Source organism: Phalacrocorax carbo, chromosome 19 (assembly GCF_963921805.1).
Source record: "Phalacrocorax carbo chromosome 19, bPhaCar2.1, whole genome shotgun sequence".
Classification (NCBI taxonomy): Eukaryota; Metazoa; Chordata; class Aves; order Suliformes; family Phalacrocoracidae; genus Phalacrocorax; species Phalacrocorax carbo.
This window is the reverse complement of record NC_087531.1, coordinates 873,676-892,140: the sequence shown is the minus strand read 5'-3', so window position 1 is coordinate 892,140 and position 18,465 is coordinate 873,676. Positions and strand designations below refer to the sequence as shown.

At 46.4% G+C, this 18,465-nt stretch overlaps 1 protein-coding gene across 2 annotated transcripts in view; it reads left to right on the top strand.

Annotated features, from left to right (window-relative positions):
- SBNO2 (strawberry notch homolog 2) overlaps nucleotides 1-18,465 on the top strand; it is a 67,770-nt gene that overhangs the window by 5,276 nt on the left and 44,029 nt on the right. For both annotated transcript variants that reach the window (XM_064469664.1, XM_064469663.1), the window contains exons 2-4: nucleotides 9,113-9,336; nucleotides 10,433-10,512; nucleotides 18,274-18,397. In XM_064469664.1, the coding sequence (XP_064325734.1) occupies nucleotides 9,211-9,336; nucleotides 10,433-10,512; nucleotides 18,274-18,397 (330 nt within the window). In that variant the 5' untranslated portion in view covers nucleotides 9,113-9,210. The remainder of the gene's footprint in view (nucleotides 1-9,112; nucleotides 9,337-10,432; nucleotides 10,513-18,273; nucleotides 18,398-18,465) is intronic.

Genomic DNA, 18,465 nt, shown 5'->3' with positions numbered 1-18,465 from the left:
TCTGAGTGAGGTTTTTCAACTCTTTTTTTTTTTTTTTTTCCCCCCCTTTTTTCCCCTGGCACTTAAAATAATTAAGTTTGTTACATGCTAATTTAAACCTGCCTGATTTACTTGAAGTCCAGTTGTGTGGGACAGTCAACGTATTCTTATAAAGAGGATTTTTCCATCCAGAAAGCTGTCTTGATTTTTTTTTTCCTTCCTCTATGGTCTGAGCTTCAAATGAGGAGCTTGAAGCATGGCTTCAGGAGTGGAGCTCTTGCTCTTCATTTTTGAAACACCGCTGTCTTTGGAGGGCAAGTTTGCTCTTTTGCCTGTACCACCGTGTATCTTGCACAGATCTGGCAAAGCAGCTTTGGAATGATCTCAGTTCTTCTTCCCTTTGCTTACAGACTATCTAATTCCAGCAAAATCTAGTTAATCTGTCAACTAGATTGTTTCACGCTGCAGCCCCGTACTGAGTTGCGCAGCCCAGGTGAGTAGCAAGGCTTGCCCCGTTCCCTTCTCGGCGTCGCTCAGGAGCCTGGCAGCGCTGTGCCTGCGCGCTTACAGCTCCCGGCTGCGCAGAGCAGACGCTCCCAAGCGCGTTCTCCCTTGCCGAAAGCCGTCAGGAGATCAAGGCGGCTTAAGCTGCTCTGGTTAGGATGCCCTAAAGTGATTCCGTTTTCGTCACAGCTAATTTGTATCTCTTAGATTGGCGTTATCCTGCGTGTTTGTAACTGGGCTGGGTTGTGGTCCTCAGCTGCCGAAGGTTAGGCTTTCCACCCCTCTTTGCTGCAGCTCTTTCTAACAGTACTTTGAAGTTGCCTGCGTCAGGCTCACGTTTTTTTATTATTTTCTAATATGCAAAGTGGGAGACGTATTCTTCCTTTCTAGGTTTTCATTGAGATAAGTGGGTGGAATGGGTATAACTCTCTCTTCTAAGATAGTTCCTGGTCAGGAACAAACTTTGGACTCTTTGGCTTTAAAATATAAATTGACCAGTCGTTTGCTTAAGAAGAGTAGAGAGCTAGTGAGTCACCCACAGTATTTTCTGTTTCTGCGTTAACGCCTGTCGTCTTTGAAAATTAGCTTGAAATTCCCTTTCCAGCGGTGTTTCAGATACTTAAACTGTATTTCATTTTGCTCTGCTGGATTTGCCAGCAAACTGGATTTGCCTAATGAAAAAGAGCTAAGTTGCAAATAATGGAAAGCATGAAAAAAGTTGTATTTCCATTCATATTTTAACTTATCCTCAGGGAAAAGATATAATAGTTCTGTTTGTGTTGAACTTTTGTACTTGGATGCTACCTTTTGGCTGCTACTCCCTATTCTAAATATGATGGGAGTCTCCTAGTGTTGGCCCCAAAACTTGGGTCTGTTGCTCGGTGTGTGTCGCCCAATTTACTCACAGAGTTGAGGTATTTTCCTTTAGGACATAAATGCGCAGATGCAGGTGCCATCTACAAACCAGCACACCGTTGGTGGAAACTAACAGTTATTTATACACAAGATGCTAACCGTCTTGTGTATAAATCATCTAATATATATTTAATCATCTAGTATATATTAATTGTGATTCTGTTTAAATACTTGCTTAAAATTCTTCGCCTCCCATGAAAATGCCTGCGTATGCCCACTCTGATTTTTGAGACCTTTACTTCCTTAACCTCCTGGGCCGGCGGGTTTCTCGAGTGAGTGGTCTTTGAGTCGGTGGGCGTGATCTCCCTCTGCCAGAATTGCCTTTCCCCTAGTTTCGCCTAAATTTGGCAACACCGAGCAGTTCTTCACGGGACGTTAGCAAAGCAGACTGTCCTTCCCTTTGGGGCTTTTGTTCTGAGAGGGATACGTGCCATAGTATTGTTAAGGTAAAGCCAGCTGAGTTAATCTTTATCGATATCAGTGGCAGCCCTGGGAGGGGACCAGGGCTGTATCAGAAGGGTAGATCCTAGCTTCTTTCCCTTGGTTTTCCTGTTTCTCCAAGTGACTCACTGCCGGTGGCGGTGACTGGGCTCTGATTCGAGACCTTCCCTTCTCATCCCCAAGGCAGAAATATTGTTTGGCCTAAACTGTCCAAAAATATGGCAAGAAGAAACATTAAAGAGGAACTTGAAGCTAGCTTGGCACTTGAGACATAAAAAAGGCTTTTAAGAGTTCCGTAGCATTAAGTTCCCATTTCTTTGGGCAGTTCTATACTAACTGTGTCCTGAGGAATTCCTTCCAGCTGCAGCTCCCGTGGGTGCCTGCGTCCGTGGTTCACCGGTGGCAGCGCTTTGGTGGAAGGAGTGGATGGAGCCGGGTAAGGGTGCGAGGCCTGGGGCTCCCTTTCTGCTCCATGGGTGGGGTGGGTGGCTGCTGGGGGAATTAATCTGCAAGTAGAAGGAACTAGCTCAAATTTCTGAGGTCTTTTTGTCATTATCAAGCGCACAGTAATTCACGATCAGCAGGTTTAGCTCTGACTGTTCCGTGCATACCTGTGGTTTCCCAGCTATCTTCCTTTAATGGAGGCAATTTAAAATACACTAACAAAGACTGAAACACAACAGGAGGAAGTGCTCGAGTTTACTGAGCGTACAATGGGTTGTTTTCACCCCTCTTGATTGCAGATACCTGTGAACTGAGCCCTTCCCCACAGCTCTATTGATCCTCATTGCAGAGCAGTGCATTATGTTTTTCAAATGGGAAATCACCTGCTGCAGTGACGGTCTGATAAATTTCTAAAGCCTAAGCTTTTAAAAGTTGAAATTTGTGCTCCATAACCTCTAGGCATGATGGTTTTCCTCAGGAATTCCAGGCTGAAGCTGCCCCTTACCATCTGGGCTGAATAGCAAACGTTTAAGCAAACTGTTATTAATATTGAAACTGTTCCTATAGCTTAATCAGAAGAACTCGTGATACAATCAAATTGCTCACGGGGCTTTATCACGCTATGCAGGGAACCAGTTTCATTATTAAATGTACGCTGCTCAGCCGCAAAGGAGCAAGTCCAATGTTTTTTTCATGCTTGTGTAATCATCGGTTGAGTGCCACTCGCTCCGAGTCTGGGAGATCGCGTGGCCGCTTCTTAGCCATGTTTGCAGAAGAAAATTACTGAAGTTCGTGAAGTTTGGAACCTTATCCTCATGTTGTCGGAGTTCCCTTACGTTCTGTCCTGGCTACCGCTGGTACGAGGAGCTGGTCTGCAGAGCTGTTGTTCTCCTCTCCCAGCCGTTGCCCTCTTTATCGTCACTGCTGGTTAACGGGAGCCTCATCCTTGGTGATTCTGGGAGACTTCTCTGCTTGGTGTCGGTGAGCCTGCCTGTCGGTGAGCTGCGTTACATATTGTGCCTTGAGATAATTTTTTTGTAACTGTATATGTTTTGTGGGAGGGAAATGGAAAAAAAAAAAAACCCATTCCAGAGTTTTTTAGGGGATTTATCCTTGCACTGTTTGGTGGCGTAGTTTTTTGGCTTTTGGGTTTTTTTTGTTTGTTTTGTGGGTTTGGTTTCTGGTCATCTTCCTCCCTGAATAGTTATCATGGCACCGCAGTGCTTCAAATTAATTCTGTGTGATGAATAACCTGCCTGTAAAATCGGTCTAATTACTTTGCAGTTACATTTTCAAAGCATAATGCACTTGGGAAGCTTTCTGAAATTCCTTGTTAGTGTTTGGTACCTCCTTGTACCAAGGACCGTTTCCTGCGCTCATGGGGACGTGACGTACGCCGCGCTCCAGCGTTTCGGTATGATGTCCTGGTGCAACTTCTGTCGTTGAGTTCAAGGTTGCTGTTTTCCATGACTCTGCATTCTTTATTTTCTAGCACTGCAAAAAACTTGAGTCAGTTCTCGATTCTTGAATTTGGTAGTGGGGCTCTGCTTGTTTAGGTGGGTTTGTTTTCCTAAGTAGAAATTTTAAAGGCGGATAATCAGGAAATATCCCAAGTCTGGCTGTCAAAGTCTAACAGGACAGGGGAGAGCTTTTTAAAAAGTTTTTTTCACTCTAATGAAAAAGTCTTTTAACTTTATGATTTGAATCTTAGACGGTACTAGAGGTTACTCTGAAACTTAATCTAACTAGAAGCTTTTTTTGACTGTTAAGATTGAAAGTTGGTATCAGTAATTAAATTTTTGTTCACTGCTGGCCCTGGAGTTTCTAATGCCCCCTCGTCATGGGTAGTGCCCGAGCCTTTTTTTTTTTCTTTCTTTCTTTTAAATAAATCCTGGTGGGCCACTTGCATCCTTCTGTAATAGAAGTGATCTTAGAGAGCTCTGATTTGCCATAACGGTGGGAACTGTTACTTCGTAGGAGTGTATTCGGTAAGAGGAGAGGTGGAAAAACATTCAAGAAGTTTGCTGAAACAGTTCACTTGCAAACTGTGGGCCTCTGTGTTTATCAGTTTTTATTGTTACAACGACAGGATGGGATGTGGAAATGGGAGCGCTCTGGCTTGCAAGGGACTTGCTGAGTCTCATGGTTTTCTGTGACGAGGCTGCCTGGAGGATGGTAAGACAAGCACATACCAAAGGCTGTTTCCACTCTGCGGTTCTCGTGGTGGGCATTGCCCGCCATCCTCGGGCTCACGCAGATCTCTGAAACTGGCTTTAGTCAGTTTTTTCTTTACCTTTGACTTGGAATTTGAGTGCGTAAGCCGGACAGCAGCCCTCCCTTATCAGAGTGGGAGCTTATGGAGAGAGCTGTTACAAACTCCATGTTAATCATCCCAGGAACCTCGTGCAGCCGCCGTCTTCCTGCACAGAGACTAGACGATTAATTTGCAGCAGTGAAGCTCTGGCGGAGCGGAGAAGGTCGGGGTTTGGGGATGTCCCGTGAGTGCTCTGCCGTGGGTCGCTGGTGCTGCGCTGGTCAGACAAGAAATGCCTTCAGCATCCTCTGGCATCGAGGCAACGGATGGAAAGGGTCAGGGTTAGAGTGAATTCTCGATGCCTCTTGCTTCCCGCTGTTAGTGATGCTGGGATGTATTTTGCAACATACACTAGGAAAGACCCCCCCTAAACCAAGGCGAGACCATGTTCCGGCAGTGTCATTTCCATGTTTGTATTCAGACTTTTTTTGAGGTTCGTTCTGTGTAAGTAAATGCTGATGGGGCATGACTCGTTTATCAGAACTAGCAAGGAGCTCACGTGGGGTGACAGCTCATGGCAGCCTTGTGATGGGTATTAGCCGTTGTGTGACATTTGTGCGTTAAGGTAATGCTTCTTCAGCAGTGCACTGTTTTGTTTCGGGTTAACTAGAAAATGTTGAGGGGATTCATCCTCTCGGTGTGGTCTGGAGGACAAGGCTGGGAGTCCACCACGTCTGGCTTTCATTCTTAACTGTTACTGGTTCTCTTGGCATCTCCGAACAAAAGACCTCTAGTTTCTGGGTTGCCCGTCTGTAGGGCTGCACTGCTGCGCCCCTTGATCTCTTCAGAGGAATTATGTCATGCAAATTTAATGCGTTGTCTTTTACCATCTGACCATTGCTCAAGCCTAGAAGTTTACAGTTCTTTAAGCAGTTTCCTTCGTTTTGCTAATTGGGCATGATCTATTGTGCAAGAGTTTTCCTAAGGAACTGATGATGTTTTAGGGAAAGGCGCTCTGCTCTGCAGAGGATCCGGCCAGTGAAATCTGGTGTTGCCAAGACACGAGATAATGTAGAGCAGGCAGGGAGAAATTCTGATATTGATTTTACCCTTCATAAGTTACTTTGGGTGTGTAAGTAAAGCTGTATATTTGCTACAGCTGTTACGGGAATAACTCCTTCTGATTTCCTATCAAAAGCTGTTACAAATAGGAAAAAAAAAAAAGCGGCGTAAAACCCTGATGTCTCTGGTGAAAAGAACAGACGCAGTATTTTAAAGGCACCAGAGGATATCGATATCTCTAACGCAGTCTGTGACGCTGACCCTTAGGTCAGCAAACCTCAGCACCTCACTTCAGGAACAGCTGAGCAGTATTCAAAGGTAATCTTTTAAAAAAAAAAAAAGGGGGGTGGGTGGGAAGGCTGTCTTCCTTACAGCCTTGAGTTGGAAGGCTGGAGGATCCTGCAGCAGGTGGATGGAAGTGGAAAACAAACCTCATTGTAGGTTTGCTGCTCTGCACCCCGCTGCTTCATTTGGGGATTGCAAAGTTGTAGCACAGGCTTAGGTTATAATCTAGGTCCTCTTGTCCAATCCACCAAGACAAGAAGAAAAGCCGGGAATTTTATGATGGAGAGGAGGAACGAGGCAGGGCTATTTTTACAGCAAACCCTTCAATTTCATCTGGTTTGTGCGCTGGAGATAAGCGGAGCCATGATAAACCTTTACCTTGTCTCTTGTTACGTTCTTCCTTAGATGTACCCTAGAATGTCGTAGGATCTCTTGTGGACCACCAGTGGCATCAGAGGACAATTTACAGGAAAAGAAGAAAGCAACCCTAGAGCCCAGAGAGGAAAGCATCCCCTGGGATGGCTGCGTAGCCATCGCGCTGAAGCATAGGTTGTTTCATTTCTCACTGGTGACGCTTTTTACTGCATCTCTTCACAGTGGGCTTGGGGTCAAAGTCTGCAGTTATGCATCCCTGTGCTTGAGTTCTGTTGCAATAAATCACGTGGCTTGGGAGGAAGAAGTCCTTGAATATTTTAATGTCTTCCTAGTCTTTTGTGTGCAGAGCCGCTTGGTAGGTGGGAGGCAAGCGTGGGGCTGCCCGAGGAAATTCATCGGCAGCCCTTTGTCTTCAGGAGATGTAACATAAAGCAGGTTTTGCTTAAATAATAGGACTTCGGCATCAACATTTAATTTGTGTGTGAGTGGGGCCAGAGCACCCGCTAGTGACGCTGCCGCTTCTGCAGCCGCGCTGGTGAGCTGACTTGTGTCAAGGAAGGCCGTGATTAAGCAGCTTCTAATGAGGCTTCAAGACTAGAAGTGGTCGACAGGCTGCGTTTTGGGAACCCTGGTGCTAACGTTTGGCTAATAAATCAAGAGGCCTGAGGCCAGTGTAACAATATTAATTAGGATGCTGGGGTGCTAGCTAAGTGTTTTTAGCTATTTTTTGCTCCTGGGCTTATGGACTATAAAGCCTGAGTGTGGATTTTATGGTGTAATAAAAAGAAACACTTCTGCTTGTAAAAGAATGAGACTGCAGTAAATCTCTGGTGAAATAAAGCCAGCGAAAAGGATCTAGGTGATCCCAGGCCTTTGTAAAGGGTATTTATTCTGTTGGCGATTAATTAAAATGGTCTGAGATTTTTGTAGCTTAACGATCTTCCCAGGTAGCCTGGCATTACCTCCGCTGGCGTATCAGGTTTGTTCCCTGGAGGTGGTGGTTCATCGTGCTCTCCTAGGGAAAACGCTTGCATCTTCGTCGCTTAGTCTCTTTCGTTTTTGTACAACTTGTCAGGCTGTGGGAAGAGGCAAAGATCGGATGAGCAAACCCTGCAGTCTGTTTAAACTGGCGGCCGCTGGGAGGACTGGCCAGCCTGCTCCTGGGGAAGTTGCCTTCTGCTCTGCAGCCCCCCTGTGAGCTGCAGCTTTCGTCCAGCGCCACTTGGGAGCTGACGTAAACCGTGTGCATCCCAGTGTGACCACCTCTTCAGCTAAAATAGAAAAGGGGGTACTTTTTTAAACGATGAAGTGCTCAGCCTCTGGCAAACGATTTAATCCAGTCTGGAAGCCTGGGTCTTGTGACAGCATTTGTGCACCCGCAGTTAGAGGCGTGGAGGCAGCGGGATCCCTGGTCTCTGCTCTTCTCCCAGAAAGTCCCCTGAAGGCGAGGGCTCTGCCTGGTAACTTTGCACCAAGGGATCTGCGTCGGGCTCTCCACCCTGGGCTGGGCAGGGGTGTCCTTGGTCCCCTGCGGGTTCTGCAGCCTGCACACGCGAGCCCTGCTCGGAGCTCTCCTGGCATGGTGCTGCCACCAGGGAAGGAAAGAAAGAGTCGCTTTAATTTCGCTTTCCATTACAAATGCAGAAATAATTTTGTCCGCTGAAAGGTCACTTATTTTTAAAAAGACTCTGACTCAGAAATGACTTTTCAAAAATACTCCTAGTAACAAGTACTGTCTTCTAAATGATCAAAGCCGGCATATTTTAAAATGTGGTTTCAGTTTGTGCCACTTAGTTTTTCTGCCTGGCTACCTTGCTCGATGAGGATGTATCAGCCAGTTTCCTTTACTTGGCTGTGATGCTGCAGGCTTCTGGTGGTGGACAGAGTCGGGGAGGCGGGAGAGGGGCAAAGAAAGATGCAATGGAAATAAAGACATCAGGGATGCTTTTCTCTTGCTCCTCTGGTGGTATCGGTTGCTTTTACCATCTCCCTTTTTTTCATCCATTAAATCCAATTGGGAAATGACGTTCTGTGGGATTATGGAGAATTTTGGGGGAGGGATCAGAAGTTACTTTGGAGGTTTTGACTGAGAAGTTGCACTGGGGGCGATGTCTTGTCATGGGTTGATCCCTGCCAGAACAATACTCTTGCTTTAGCAAGTGTGATGCTGAAATCTCATCTTGCTAGCAACAGGGAGAAAGCGAGACAGCTGATAAGGTCTTACATTTGTTAAATTAATAGTATTAATCCTAAAAGTATACTATCCTGTTTGATCTTTAGCAGCAGCAAAAAGTATTAGTGCACACTGAACATCTGCTGTGAAATTAGGGAGACATCCAAGTACAGCGAGCTGGGAGATGTGAGCGTGCGCTCACCCTGCGAGGTGATTCACTCGTTGCTCAGCGTGGCCGTCGGTACTCTGTGGAACGATGTTCCGCCTATGTAGCATATTTTCATGAAAACAAGGTATTTTGGGGAATTGGTCCTCATGAGTTTGCACAGAAGTGCAGAATCTTTTTGTATAATAGACAAGAAAATTCCCCAAGCTAAAAAGCAGCTGCGTGTGTTCTGCAGAAATCACAGATGATTGCGAGGATCTGCCAGACTCCCACAGTGTTTGCAGTAAGGCAGGAGAGGTGTGTTTAATGTAAGTTCACAGGTCTGGGTGAATTCCAGGTGTGGTGATATTTGAGAACTCTGTTTCCCAGTTAAAACCTCTCATTTATAAAGAGGCAGCAGGCATTTCACAGCTGACGTCTGCTTACTGATCTCTTAGCTATGTTTGGTCTCAGAAGTGGTTTTTTTCCTTCTCCCTTTCATGCAATTTAAGCGCGCATTTCTTTTCCACCCTAGGACATGGTGCAGGGTGAAGAGCACAGATAAAGAACCTTCCACCACTCCATAGCCTGTCCCACCTGCCCGGAGGACTTCATGCGGCAGGACACAGGCTGATGCCCTCAGCACGCCCTGCCATGGACGGGGGGAGGAACTACCCGCAGCACGAGCACCAGCAGTCAGGCAATACACTCTACAGCATCCCTGGCCTCCGCTCCCAGCTCGCCGTGCCAGCCATGGAGGTGAGGGCCCCAGCAGCTTCTGGGGAGGGGTGGGGAGAGGCTCTTGGGAGGGTGTCACCAGAAGGGGTCCCAGCAGGGCAGTCCAGCCTGTCAAATCCTGGGAGTCCTTTACAGGAGGCATTTACCAGACTTTCTAGGCAGCTGTCCAGGGGCACGAAGTATTGATTGGGAATGCTGGAGGGTTGAGGTGGTGCTCTCCGCTGCCTTTGAAGCGGGAGGAGGAAAACAAGGCTGTAATTAAAACAATGCCTCTCTAAAAGCTGGTAGGTGCCAGGCTCCTCGGGAAATGACTGAAGAGTTTATGCAGAATTGCAAACTTTGTTTCTACCCCAGCTCGTGTCTTTGAGACCTGCTAAATCTATTGCTGGGTCCAGCCGTGCCTTTTCTGAGAGTGGCAGAGATGAATAGGGTTGTGTTTGTCCAGATATGCCTGCTAAAACAAGACCGGGTCCCTGATGCATTTGTTCTCAACAGGGCAAAAAGCAAACCTCTGTCCCAAAATAGCTTACATGTTCCTGCAGTTTTCTGCTTCTGACTGGTTTTTGAGTTTTGTCACATATAGCAATATAGAGGTTAAAAAAAGAGGCCCATTTCACCAAGTGCATGTTGCTTCAAGCATTGAGGTATCCTTGCTTTGGACACAAAAAAGAACAGATGAAAGACTGATCTATAGCTGAGTAGCAAGATACTGTATTCTTTCTGTGATTGTATGGGTGCATGCTGAGCTAAAAGCTTCCCATTAATGTCGGAGACTTCAGGGAGGTGGGAAGACAAAAAGAAAACGATGTTTTCAGGTGTGCAGTGCAAGCCAATTTCAAGTAAATGGGTTGGCGCTCGCTTGCTGCAGAGGCTGAGGTTAAAGGGCTAGGAAAGGGGGCTGGCCCTGCTGTTCTTCTGGGGACGGTAACGGGGAAGTAGGTTCAAAAGCTGGAACTGGAGTGTAGCACTCGATTTCTCCTGCTGTGAAAGATGAAGAGTCACCTCTGCTGATGGAAGGCACAGAGGGAGAGAAGTCATGAGCCTGGCCTCAGACCTGCAGCTGCAGGTAATCGTGCCGGTCCTCTGCTGCTCTAACTGGTCTGGTTTCTCCTTTCAGAATTCCCTGCTGGCTGCCGACTCATGGAGTAGCTGCTACCCTGCCTCTTTCCCAACCTCATCCTTCCCAAGTGAAAACCAGTGAGTGCTGTTTGCCTTTGTATAATTCCCCTCTGCTCTTGCACACCCCGTGATTCAGCTTTCTTTACTGTTTTCCTTGTTTACTTTATTTCACTAAGTGATGGGGAAACCATTGCATCACACACTGATCTTGTGGCGTTTCATAAACTGCTACATCTTGGAAAAAGCAGCAAACAGCTTTTTTTTTTCTTTGAAAAAAAAAAAAAAGATAAAACCTGTGATTTCTGGTAAACCTGGAGGCTGCTTTAAGGGAGCCTTGGTTTAGCCTGGATGTGTTACACTAATGGAGTTCTTAAAAACTCCCCATTAGCACAATCAACTGAGCAAATACATCGTGCAATCTCTAGCTTCATACAGATGGTGCAGACAAGGGTGAAGGTATAACCGCACCAGGTGGCAGACTTACGGGTGAAGTTAAAATCTCTTGCCGTGTAGGTGACTGGAAGCTGACTAAATACTACCATCTCATGCTGATACCGAAAAAAACGTGCACAGCCCCTAACTGTGCAACCCAGAGTTCATCAGGAGTCATGACTTTTTCCTCTGGGTGTAACTGATGTTCTTCACTGATTACCTCATCCCACAAGGTGTGAGGTGGTGAGTACGGGCTCGTGTGAGACTGCTAAGTAAAGCTGCCTAGTGTATGGCACAGTTCAGTGGTGTAAAGCAGAGCTGCGATGGGTTTCGGTAGCCTTTGTGTAGTGACAATGGCCCTGCTGATGGGAAGGACATCAGATGTGCTCTCCGGATTCAGTGCAAAAACGTTTCTAGATTTAGATTATCTCTGCATAACAATGAACACTCTTCTTCCTTCTCCCCCTTTATGGTGAACCTCCATCCTGGATCAGACGGTAGGACTTGACAGGAGATGTTTGGGATGACATGAAGTGGCCTTGTGCCACCACCGAGTGACTTGGATTGGAACTCTGTTGGGACTGGGAGATGCTGATTCTTGGGAAGGAGGTTTGAAGGCTGATGGACAGCTGCTTTGGTCTTTTTGTGAATGCTGGGAGTGGCACAGATATACAGGATGTGTTTTTGTTTAGGTCAGAGGCGGGAGGAAGGAAAAATAAAAGAAACAGAACTTGATATTGTGAGCAATAACTGTGTTCCAGGTGCTCGAGGATTTAGTTGAACCTTCTTCCTAAAGGGATTTTAGCACCTTTGTGGAAAAGCAGAGATCTGTCCTCGGGAGTCAGAGTTCCAGCCTGGCCGGCAGCAGGGAGAATCAGCCCTTCTCTCCAGAGGGGTGAGACGTGTTTTGTCTCCGTATTGGTTCCGCTCGCTTCCTGCGTGCCTGGTCCACCTCAGCCCGCAGAGCGAGCTAGCCAGCGATGATAGGGTGGATGGAATAGGGCAGTTCTTGACATAAGGTTACTGAGAAGCCGTCCCACAGGTGCGGAATGGAGCTCTGCCTTGCTACTGACTCCCCAAAGTGAGAATTTGAAAGGAGTTATCAGATAAGTTCAGTATCTTTGCTCTTAGCTAGCCTGTCTCTGATTGGAAGAGGGTGTATGTTTTGAGCATGATTCCTGTAAATTACACTTTGTGAATCCTCAGAGAGCTATAACAGAATTTCTGTTTTGCTGTATCAAACCACAAGATTAGATTGTGTTTATCTATTGTGTTGGCTCTTTTTTTTTTTTTTGACCATTTGTTCTGGTTTTGCCCCTCGCATTCTTCCTGTTCAGTGCTGCGCTGCTGCTTGCGTCAGCTCTGCTGGAAATGTTATAGCCTTGATCCTGCAAAGACATGCCTGCATTTAACACAAATGGAAACTTGTTGACTTTGCTGTAGTTACTTTTGGAAATGAGGCTCGTTGTAGCAATTACTTGCTAGAGAATTACTTGGGCAAGGCTGCACCTTTAGCTTCCTGTTTTTTCTATCCTGGTAATTGTAAAAATTACCTTTCAGGTGAAATTCTCCATGTCTGTATTTCACAAAAAAGAAAGAAGTCTGTCCTTTTGTGTTTGAAAACTGCAGCTGAATCTCTTTTTAAGGTGGGCTTAGGGTTAGGGCATTACAGGTAGGAATCCTGAAAGGGATGGAAACGTTGAAAAATGGGATTGTAAAGGGAGTTGTAATTATAGCCCATGTTGTAAAACAGAAAAATGCAGATGGAATTAGAGTTAGTACGAGTTTCTCTTCAAAATCCTTGCAGAAAAAATCTCATTTGCAAGTGGCTGTGTTTGGACATGGCTTATTCTCATAGCAACAGCTTTGTCCTGAAGCAGGTTTTTCCTGTTTCTTTTCAGTAGTTAGCTTTCATGCTAGAGAATTTCTTTAAAAGATACCAAAGCTTGCCTCTTTGTTTCGGATTTTCTTGACCTGGAAAATGTAAACAGTGTATTAAACCTTGCTGAAAGAACAAATGAGGCTCAGGTCCCCCGTAGGGAAGAGCTGCTGCTCAGTTCGTTTCTAAGGCAATTACCCCTGAAGAGCTGGGCTCCTTTGCAGCCGTCGGCTCAATGCATTCCTCGCCGCAGGGAAAGCGGGGTCAGTCCAGTTGTGCTGCTGGAAGCGGTGTCACACATCTGTAAAAAAGTATTCCTCAAAACCTGGAGCAAAGCTTTCTTCCCAAGTTTCCAAAACACACAACACCCTTTTTTCCCCTGCTGTTTTCATGCCCTTTTCTACTTTGCCACCTGCGTGTGGAGTATTGCTTACTATAATGGTAAAGTTGGCTTTGAAAAACATAAATTGGCCTAATGGTGGGGAAGAACGCCAGGCTGATGCCGAGGCAGCCTGTGACCTTGCCAGCTCGTCTCTGATCTTCCGCTGGCCTGAGATGTGGAGTTTGTGTCCCCGAACGGAGGGCTGTAACATCAGAGCATAAAGCCTGGCCAAAGTACGTGTGGGAGGTCTTCAGTGAAATTGCAGCATGGCCCCAGAAGGGCTTCAGGTGCATCAGATGCATTGATGAGCAGCAGGTATGAAGCAGGCACAACATCACAGTAGTCTAAACAAGTGTTGTTATAGCAAGCTTAAGCTGTCAAAGTATGGATACCCATCTCCTGGGAGGGATGTGCATTGCTTTGCTCACTGCTGAGGTGTGAATTCCTGTAAAAGCCTGGCCACAGCATGTTCCTCTGCATCCTGCTGTTGAAAGCCCTGAGCTTCAGGAAAACTGAAGGAAACTATAAAAATCTTTTAGTTTTTTAACTAAAAAAACCAATAACAACAAAAAACCCCAAACCCTCACACCAAACCAGACCAAACCAAAGCAACCCAACAAAAAAACCCCACCCAACAACATTTTGTTGGAGTCTGTGAAATAGCCCTGCCCTGAGACCCACTGGCTGGACTGACATCAAATGATTTGGGTGAGTCAGCTGTCAGCTCAGGTTTGTACCGAACTGTTCCACTGCTGCTATGTTTAGAGTGGGTGGCAGCGAAAAAAAAGCAGCCTTGCTCTTTAAAGCAATTGTCTGAACTTGATATAATTCAAAGATGTTCCCCACCCAGCTCGTAACGTCCCAGGACTCAGGGGTGAAAGAATTTCTCTGGGCCAGCTGCTTTAGTCCCTAAAGAAGGGCAGGAGCCATCTCTGCAGTAAGAGCATTGGTGCTTGTTGGGTTCTGGACGTTGCACACCTTCATGTACTTTCTTTTGTGTTTTCCTACAGGAAGATATCCCTCTAGATTCCTAGATATTTGTTTTCATATCAGCTGAATTCTTGGGCTTGGCTTTATTGGCTAGTTTTGCTGGTGGGACTGGGAGCAGACACTTACCTTTCTTAACTGGTGCCTGTTGACGGGCATGTGCTGGGTCAGCACGCCTAACCTCCTCTTCACGCGAAGAAATGCTCATTTCTTCAAACTGAGCTCTTCAGCCAAATTCCCTCTTTCTCTTTTGTGAGACAGAGTTGAAAGAGAAGCGGGAGACCAGCATTCCTTCCCTTTTCTCCAGGCAGTTTCATTGGGGCGACCACCTTTCCGCTAAGCAAAGTGGAGTTGATGCTGGCCGAGTCACAGCGGGGCGTTCCTCTTCGGAGGGGCTGGCTGGAGCCAGTGCAGCCTCTTCTGCCTGAAGACCACTGCCCTTCTCTGGACTAAACTTCACTTTAGTCCAGAAAAACTTCTCTATGAACTTAACAACTCAGTGTGTTTAGTCATTTGGCTTAAAAGGTCTGGTTTTATTCATCAAGATCATCAGCACTTGGTTTTCTGCAGCCGAAAGAAGTAAAGTAAGATGACTCCAAACTCCCTAGCGTTAACTCATTAAACTCTGATCTTGGCACTGAAGAGATAAGTTTCACTGACTAAATAATTGGTGCACGTACCTCATCATTATGAGGTTAGTGATTGATGTAGGGCCTTGATTGCTTCAAGAGCCGACCTCAGTGGTTGAAGTGGCAGTGGCCTGAAGGGACCGGTGTAGCACTCGCCCAGAGCCGTCGGGTGGACCTCAGTTGTGCGTGTCCCCAGCTGCCTTCCGAGTTCAGTCGGAGTTTTGGCTCTGGGATGGGCCAGGTTAGCCAGGGCCTGGCTCTCGGGGGCGGGTCGAGTGTCTCCATGACGGGACATGGACGTGCAGGGCTGGAGGTGATGAATGCTGGTGGTGTTTTCTATTATCCACGACACCTGGTCCCTCCTTCAGCGCTGCAGCTCCAAGTCAGATCTGAGGGTATGAGTGCAAATGAGCAGTCTTCTGTAAATCCAGTCTGATTAAACCCTTTCTAAAACAATTTTTAGTTATCCAGTGAACACCCTTGACCTCTGAGGGGAAGCTCTTGACCCAGAGTAGCTTCCATGGAGCAGTTTAGCAGTAACTAAGTCCTGGAGAGGGTGAGCACGTATGTACAGGACGACCTTGCTATGAGGCTGTTTTCACATCTTTGCTTTGGCAGTACAGCAAGGTTCACGTACTTGATTCTTCCAGTTAACACTTTTTTTTTGCAGTTTAATTCAAGCTAACTTGTCAGTGGCTTTATGCCAGCTCTTCAAATGAGGGTGAATAAGTTCTTACTGAGAAAAAGGTAAAACACAGCACCAAAGGTACTAAAAGGACTTTGGCAAACGTTGCGGTCTTGGTGGCTTTCCTAAGAGGGTCTCAAAGCAGGGCGCTGAGTTGCTAACGGCTCTTATTTCAGGCTGGAAGAAGAAAGTGCATCTCGCATTCACAGATTTGAAAACCAAGGTTGAGGGAAGCAAAATAACGTACCAAAGCTGGTCATTCCACAGCAGTGTGGGCCAGGGAGGTTGGGGCTGTCTTGGTCTCCTTCCCGTTACCTTAACTGACTCCTATCCAGAACCACGAGGTGCTGGTGAAATAGGAGGCGGTGTTCACTTTTCCGGTAAAAATAGTTTTCCCCTTCCCTGGTTAGTTAGTGCTGGCCAAGCTCTGTCCTCCTGCAAGAGAGATGGTGAGACCACAGCGGTTTCAGCTTGAAAGCAATTTAAACAAGCCTTTCCCTGTGTGTAAATACATTAATTCCCAGAATTTATGCACAGGTTTGTAAAATGTGTTCGTCTGATTCGTGTCAATATGGAACAATGCTGGGGCCACGCAGTGAAGTGTGACCCCCCTAGCATTTGACCGTTCTGTTGGTGCTTGTGTAACCGAGGGCCGTTCAATTGACTTGTTAATGTCTGAATGGTCGGAATATTGATTGGCGATTTGTTAAGTTAATTGTTAAGAAAGAATTTTAGTTAGGAGTAGAAACTAACACCTGAGAATTTTAACAGGATAATAAATACTGCTCAGGCCAGACAAGAGGGCGTTAGCAATGAATGCTGCATTGACAAGAAGCCTCCTAAAAGAATACGACTCAGTAGAACTTCAAGGACTAACAGTGGAAACATCCTGCTACAAAGGAGAGTGCCCCGATAAGGGAAGGCCACAAATCAGCCAGTAATGATAACAGGGAACTTCTTGGCTCAGAAGGCGCTGAGGCATGGAAACTGGGGGAAAGGTAATTCCGGCAGGGGGAGAGTGCGACCACCGACCCAATTCAGGACCAAAAAGACTTGCCCCCCCACACCCGTAAAGAGCACGCGGGCTAATCTACGTGGCAAGCGTGGCTAATTTAACTACGGCTGACCGACGGCAAGTGGGATGCTCATCACTGACCAGTGAGTGTAAACTTAGGCATGTTTTTACTAATTGTTATTAATTAAGTAACGGAATATAAACCCGGTAGTTTTGTATGACGGGATGCACGCTAGGCGGAAGGATCCCCCGTGCACCCAGCGCTGCTTGCTTGCCTCTATTCAATAAATTGTAAACTTTAATTGGAATTCCGTTTAAGGCTAAATTAATTATCACAGGTTTGTGTTTGCCCGAATAGGTTAGGAGGAGCTGGGAGTCAGTGCTGGATTGTCAGAGCTGTCACGTGCAGGTGCGCGGAACCCGCGCTCGCAGGGCGTTAGGTCGCCGTCGCGGCGTGTCGCTGCAGTAGGTAAATCAGTGGCAGCGCTGGAAAGAGGGGGAAAAGTGGGGGAGGCAGCTGTTCCTTTCTGAGAGTATTATCTTTAATGATGAAAAAAGAGCAGGAAAAATGTATTTAACAGAGTGAGATAGCTGTGTTTGCACATAAATACATATGTAAATGTTAAGCGTGGTGTATTAACGAGCTGCTAGCCACACATGGCGTTTTAATTGCTTAATAATACTTTGGCAGCGCAGTCATTCCCCAGCTCTGCTCCTGGGTAGTGTTTCTTTTTAAATTCTGTTTCTCTCCCCCTCCCCGCCCCGGTGCCTTGTTAAAGTTTGTTGCTGTGGGTTCTGTAACCCTGGCATTACAAAGAACGTACAACTTGCCACAAGAGGAAACCAGTCAGATCGGGTGAAACATTTTAGTGGTTCCAGCGTGCAAACGTTGGGTGGCGATTGCCCAAGCAGCCTGAGCGCACAGCCCTTACGGGAAGGATTACGAAGCACATTCCTTGCTCCTGCAGGAGAGGGAAAGGGCTTGCGTGTGTAATAGCAAAACCAGAAGATGGTCGTGTAATACAGGCCAGAGGCTGCTCCTGGGAAGGAGGAAGGGAATTGACTGCTCTTTTGCAATCCTCACCTCCTCTCTGCTCGGAGGAAGCCGGTGCTGGGGGAAGGGAGGCAGGAGGAAGCGCTGGCATGTGCTTTTTTCACTTGTTAGCTCAGCAGAGGCCTTGCTTTGTAACTAGGTATGACTCCATAATTCACCTCTCTGGGCTAGTAGTTCTGTCTAGGGTTGCATGTCCCTCACGCTTCCATTTTTATCTCTCTTTCCGTTAAGATCTGTGACCAGTAAACCTCCCTGTCCAGGGTGTGCAAAGCAGGTGTTTTCCTTCCCTGTCCGTGCTAATTTGCAGGGCTGTTTTGGTTTTATGAAACTAGCGCTTGGGTGTGATATTTCCCTGAAACTTGATGCTTGTCCTTAGGTAATGTGATTGTCAGGTTCCATCGCACCCGTCACGCGCTCGGCGCTGGGACGTCTCAGAGGCTTAATTTTCCCTTTGTTGTCAGGGCTGAAATATTATTTATTCCTGCAGAACCTCTTTGTCTATTGAATCCTTCCCAGTTCACACAAATTGCTGAGAATTGAATTCTTAGTACAGCTTTCCAGACTGTTACACTGCTGAGTCTGGGAAGTAGGAAGTAACTGTGGATGTATTATTTTGCCTAGATATCTCTTCTGGATGAACGCAGCTCTTTTTAAATATCAATCTCCTGTATGTGTCATCCCATAGTTGCAACTTTTCCGCTGATGATGGCGTCTGAAGCGACCTGAGAAATACTCGGGACTGACAGGAAGTAACTGCTTTTCCCATTTCCTTACAGGCAATATTTTAATTCCCATCACGATTTTTATATGAATTCCATCAGCAGACCACATTTCTTGGATACAAACTATGCATCTGTGGACCCCACTGACATCTTACCAAAAAATGGTGATTTTCCTCAGGTAAGTACATAGCTACTGATGGCTTTGGGGGAGAATGGTGCTTTATGGTGACGGGTTTTATTTTTCAG